General features: G+C 42.2%; 1 protein-coding gene across 5 annotated transcripts in view; it reads right to left on the bottom strand.

The window, feature by feature from the left end:
- Positions 1–236: 236 nt before the first annotated feature.
- Positions 237–6,000, bottom strand: part of HDAC8 (histone deacetylase 8) — a 217,495-nt gene continuing 211,731 nt past the window's right edge. For all 5 annotated transcript variants that reach the window (XR_013375129.1, XM_077889834.1, XM_077889827.1 and 2 more), the window contains one exon: positions 237–795. Coding sequence is in view for 4 of the 5 variants with exons in the window: in XM_077889827.1 (XP_077745953.1) it covers positions 773–795 (23 nt within the window). In the remaining variant the exon portion in view is untranslated. The remainder of the gene's footprint in view (positions 796–6,000) is intronic.

Here is a 6,000-nt window from a genome sequence, read left to right as displayed (position 1 = left end):
GGCCCCAGCGCTGGACAGAGCTTGGACGTTTGTCACCAGGACGTGGAGGGGGACGCACTAGTTCCTCAGTGAGGGAGGGGGTGGAGGGTAGGATCCAGCACTCAGTCAGCCTCCCAGGCTGGGCAGAACAAAACATGGAAGCAGCAGTGTTACTCTTGATACTTGGGTGAGAGAAAATGTTTAGAACTCTATGTGTTGTCAGTGGCACTCTAAATGAGGACAATAGGACAAAGAGGTAGGTTTTCAAAAATTTTATTAAAAAACAAAATAGATTCATAATCCTAAAAACAACACAGATTTCTCCCCACCTCCCAGTCTGCTGATCAGTCCCTTCTCCCTTGAGATTCCATCTGGATAGTCCTGAGGCCCAAACCCTGTCTCTTGGCTCCCCTCACCCAGCAAACCAGTGACCAAAGCTCTACACTTTTCTCCAGCTTCTGATGTCTCCTTTAAGAAAATAAAAATACCCCCTCCCCAACTCGCTTAAAAATAATTTTCAAAGATTAAAAACGGCATTTGTGTGTTTTTAAAAAATAAACACTTTAAATGCTGGAAATCTCTCTTCCCCTAGGCCTAGTTGAGGCCTCTGGGGTGCCTGCCTGCCTCACCCCAGGAGGCCAGTTGCCACTTGGTGCCCCTTGGAAAGTTTCAGGAAGTAATTTCTTCCAAATTTCCCCTGCAGTCACAAATTCCACACACTGCTCGCATAAACACACTGTCTTCATTACAGGCACTGCTCTTCGGCTCTGGAAACCTGATCTCTTTTTGTCAACTAGACCACATGCTTCAGATTCCCTGAAAACAGGAGAGAAAACAAAATTCAAATTCAGGTAACATATGTGAATTACACCTTAATAAAGCTGTTTTGTTTTGTTTTTAAGAAAAAAAGTACTCGCACTTTGGGGCTTGTTCTCTTACTGCTCTTGGGAACCCAGAGACCCCAAGCTACGAACAAGCCCAGGCTAGCTTGCTGGATGGAGCCATATGGCTCAGTTGCCCTGGCAACCACCAGTTACCCACAAGACGAGTGAGCGAGTGAGCAAGGCCTTTGGCAGCCAGTTGATGGCAGTGCTGGGTGAACCCAGCCCAAACCAGCAGAAGAACCGCCCAGCTGAGCCCAGCTCAAATGCCAATCCACAGAGTCATGAGATAAACAACGGTTGTAAGCCCCTCTCATGCACACACACACATTCAGGCAACTTTAGAGTTTGCTCTTCACTAACCATCAAATCTTCCACCACCGTCAACTGTCTTCCTGTGTTAGCTAGGCACAACCCTCCTAGCATTTTCTCTTGTGATCACTTGTGAAATATGAACTAGGGGCTTTCCCCTGCCTTCAGGCCTAAGAGTCTTTTAGGAAAAAGTGAGCACTTGAAATCCTACACGACTAAGCTTTAGGAATGAAAAATTTGCTTACTTGGTCTCTCCACAGCCTTCTCCTTGCCCCACTTCCCCAGGCAAACACTGGGCTCCAGACCCTCCTGACCATTTCTCCTTTAAACAGGAAGAATGCTCCATGGGGGCAGGGACCTGGGCTGTCTTACTTTTGGTTGATCACCAAAGTCTAGCAAAATGCCTCACACATAGCAGGTGCTCAATAAATGGAGGAAGGAAAGGAAAAAACACATTAGCACCCACTTGCCTATCTAATCTCATTTATGTATTTAAGGTTTTATTTATTTTTTTTAGTCATTCCTATACCCAAAATGGGGCTTGAACTCATGACCCTGAGATCAAGAGCTGCATACTTTTCTGACTGAGCCACCCAGGTGTCCCATATTTTTAATTTTAAATTAACGTGTAGGAAAATTGACTTGATTTGTATGTGTAGGTCTATGATTCTTAACACACATATTCATGACACAGAACAGTCCCATTACACTCCAAAATTCCCTGTGCTATCCCTTGGCAGTCACATCCTCTCCTTTGCCTCTTAACACCTGGCAATCACTGACCTATTCTCCATCACTATAAGTGTTGCCTTTCATTTTCATTTTTTAAAAGATTTTATTTACTATTCATGAGAGACACAGAGAGAAAGAGGCAGAGACATAGGCAGAGGGAGAAACAGGCTCCTCACAGGGAGCCTGATGTGGGACTCAATCCTTGGACCTTGGAATCATGCCCTAAATCGAAGGCAGATGCTCAACCACTGAGCCACCAAGGGGTCCCAAGTGTTGCCTTTTTTAAAAAAAAGATTTTATTTATTTATTTAATTATTTATTTATGATTTTAAAAATATTTTTTATTTATTTGAGTGAGAGAGAAAGCACAAGCAGGGAGGAGGTGGGTGGGGCAGAGGGAGAGGGAGAAGCAGACTCCCCATTGAGCAGGGAGCCCCATGTGCGGCTCAATCCCAGGACCCTGGGATCATGACCTGAGTGGAAGGCAGATGCTTAACCAACTGAGCCACCCAGTCATCCCTCAGTGTTGCTTTTTTGAGAATGTCATGTGAATGGAATTTTTAAAGAGCATATAACCTTTTAGGACTGGCTTCTTTTGTGCAGTATAATGCCCATGCCTGTCATGAAATCTTTTAGGAGTATGAGCAGTTTATTCCTTTTTCGAGGTGTACTTAACCTTTTTTTTTTTAAGATTTATTTATTTATTTATTTTTAAAGATTTATTTATTTATGATAGACATAGAGAGAGAGAGAGGCAGAGACACAGGAGGAGGGAGAAGCAGGCTCCATGCCGGGAGCCCGACGTGGGACTCGATCCCGGGACTCCAGGATCACGCCCTGGGCCAAAGGCAGACGCTAAACCGCTGCGCCACCCAGGGATCCCCTGTACTTAACCTTTTAATTATTAAATTATTATAGATTTATAGGAAGTTGCAAAAGATACCAGGAGGTACCCTTCATCAAGTTTCTCCAAGCGGCAACATCTTTCATGATGATTATTGGATATTAAACCCAGGAAATGGACATTGGTACAACATCACAGACCACATTCAGATTTCATCAGTTTTACACACACACACTTGTGCGTGTGTATGTGTCTGTAAGTGTATAGTTCACTGCAGTTTTATCACATATACATTTGTGTAATCTCCACCACAAGAAGATACAGAACTTCATTCCATCATCATAAAGATTTCCCTCATGCTACCTGGTTACAGTAACTTCCCTTTAATCCCTGACCTTTGACAACCATTAATCTGGTCTTCAGTTCTATAATTTTGTATATAACTTTTTGAGATTGGCTTTCTTCATGCAGTATTCTGCCCTTGAGATCCATTTAAGTTGTTGTTCCTTTTTACTACAGAGTAGGATTCCATGGTCTGGATGCACCAGAGTCTGTTTAACCATTCGTGTGCTGAAGGGCATCTGGATTGTTTCTAGATTGGTGCTATTACACATAGAGCTGCTATGACCATCTATGTATGTGTTTTTGTGTGAATGTAGTTTTCATTTCTCTGGGATAAATGCCCAAGAGTGCAGTTGCTGGTTTATATGTAGCTGTATGTTTGGTTTGAAAACTGTCAAACTGTTCTCTGGAGTGGTCATACCATTAGTTTTCTGGAATGGTCATACCATTTTCCATCAGCAATATATGGGCTATCTAGTTTCCCAGCATTTTTTAAAAAAATTATTTATTTATTTGAGAGAGAGAGAGAGATAGAGAGGACAGGGGGAGGGGCAGAAGCAGAGGGAGAGAGAGTATGCACAAGCAGATTCCTCAATGAACACAGAGCCAGACTTGGGGCTCGATCTCAGGACCCTGAGATCATGACCTGACCTGAAAGCAAGGCTCGGCAAGACTCGGCTGCTTAACCAACTGAGCTACCCAGGCTCTCCATTTTCCCAGCACTTTTGTCAGCATTTGGTGGTGTCACTAGTTTTTATTTTGGCCATTCCAATAGGTGTGTAGAGATCTCTCATTGTGGTCTCCATTTGCATTTTCCAAATGGCTAATGATACTGAATATCTTCATGTGCTTATTTGCCGTCTGTGTATGTCCTCTTTATGTCTTTTGCTAATTGGATTTTTTTTTTTACTGTTGAGGTTGGAGAGTTCTTTATATATTCTAGATACAAAGCTGTTGTTAGACATATGATTTGCGAATATTTTATCTCAGTATGTAACTTGTCTTTTCATTCTCTTAACTCTTGCAAAACAAAAGTTAATTTTTCAGATCATGTTTTTGATGTTTTAAAGCCTGAAGCTCATCATCTCTGGACAATCTTTGATTCTTCATCTCTTAGTTCAAGCTTCCTTCACAGCTAATGAGTTGCCAACCCTAACCTCAAGATGCCTCTCAACTCTGTCCTCTCCTTTCCATTCCACTGTCTCCAACTTAGTCACATCTCTCATCACTTAGGGAACTGTTATTGCCTCTTCACTGGTGCCCCTGCCTCTGGAGCTGTCCCCCATACAATTGCTAGCTGTGATCACATGCCTCCCCTGCTCCAAAAATCCTTCAGCAGCTCCTCACTATCTATGAATAGAGTCCAACACCTTAGCTTAAGTGTGCCCCATCCATACTTTCCTATCTCCATGTGGGCCTTTGCAATGTATGTTACATTTACTGAGGAAAACCTAGAGGGAATCCCGATGCTGAAGCTAGGAGTCCTTCTAAGTGTAGCCAGAGCTTGATGAATGAGTGAATGCATGGATAAACAAAATTCCATGTCCAAGAATTCCAACAACACATGTACACAGAAAGGAAAGGTGGGTGCTGTACTCTGCTGCTTTGTCTAACTCTCCAGTTACATTTGGAGGCAATTAAGAAAAACAACAGAAATAATTTCCGCCAAAAGTTGATGATGAGCAATACTGAGTTTGGGTAACAATAAAAATGTATGCTTAAATAATGCCCATTGTTTCCTCCTCATGTCTAGCTTTTCCAACAGTGGGTGGCAGCCTGAGAAAATTCTAAAGGCCAGCATGGTTTGGGGCTTGGGGAGACACAGAGTACAGACCAGAGGAGGCAAACACAAATGCTTATAGAGGCCAAGAATGCACTGTATGTGAGTCAAACAGATTGGGGGCAAGATGTATGGAGCCTTCTTGATCTTTTGTTTTTCTTATTTTGAATCATGACATGAATATAAGAAATAGTTCCCTTTCTTCTTAATTCTATTACAAATGAAAATAAAACCAAAGCATTGTAAGTGAAATGATAAATGGAAATTCACACTTGGCCTAGGGTAGGAGATACAACAGGGAATGGTGGGGTTTGCGGCAAAGAGAAGAACAGCTGTGACTCAATCCCAGACATTTATTGCTGTACAGGAAAGTAGGCCCAGTGTGACCAGATCTTTCCATTTTCCAAGAAAAGGCAGAAATTCCCATTTTTATGCAAAGTTTCCACAGTGTTAAATATGGACAGTTGCTTTACACTTTTTAAGATATCAGTAGGTGAGTCCAAATAAAACAATTTTGGAGGCAAGATGTGGCTCATGGGCTCCGGGTTTGTGATCTCTGAGTTATCTCTGGGACAGTTCTGACTTATATTCACAACACCCCATTTCATCTTCAAATATCTTGGTTTGGATAATATATTGTATCATCATCCTACCTCTGATATAGAAGAAGGAATACTGAATTGAGGGCCTGGGTTCCATTGATTCACCAACTGATTGATTCATTTGTTCATGTATTTATTCCATCAACATTTATGGAGTATCTATTCTTTACCAAGCACTAGGTGCTGGTGAGTACTCTCTTGAGTTGTTGTTTTTTTTAAATTATTAGACTTTATTATTTATTATTTATTATTTTTATTTTTTAAAGATTTTATTTATTCATGAGAAACACACACAGAGAGACAATGCCAGAGACACAGGCAGAGAGAGAGGCAGGCTCCATGCAGGGAGCCAGACGTGGGACTTGATCCTGGGACTCTAGGGATTACATCCTGGGCCGAAGGCAGGTGCCCAACCCCTGAGCCACCCGGGGATCCCCTAGACTTTATTTTTTAAAGCAGCTTTAGGTTTACAGAAAAACTGAGCAGAAAGTACTAAGAGTTTTCACATCCTCCTGCCTCTTGTCTCCC

The sequence above is a fragment of the Canis aureus genome, chromosome X (assembly GCF_053574225.1).
Source record: "Canis aureus isolate CA01 chromosome X, VMU_Caureus_v.1.0, whole genome shotgun sequence".
In the NCBI taxonomy this organism is placed as follows: Eukaryota; Metazoa; Chordata; class Mammalia; order Carnivora; family Canidae; genus Canis; species Canis aureus.
The sequence above is the reverse complement of the archived record's forward strand: the minus strand, read 5'-3'. Positions and strand labels throughout refer to the sequence as shown.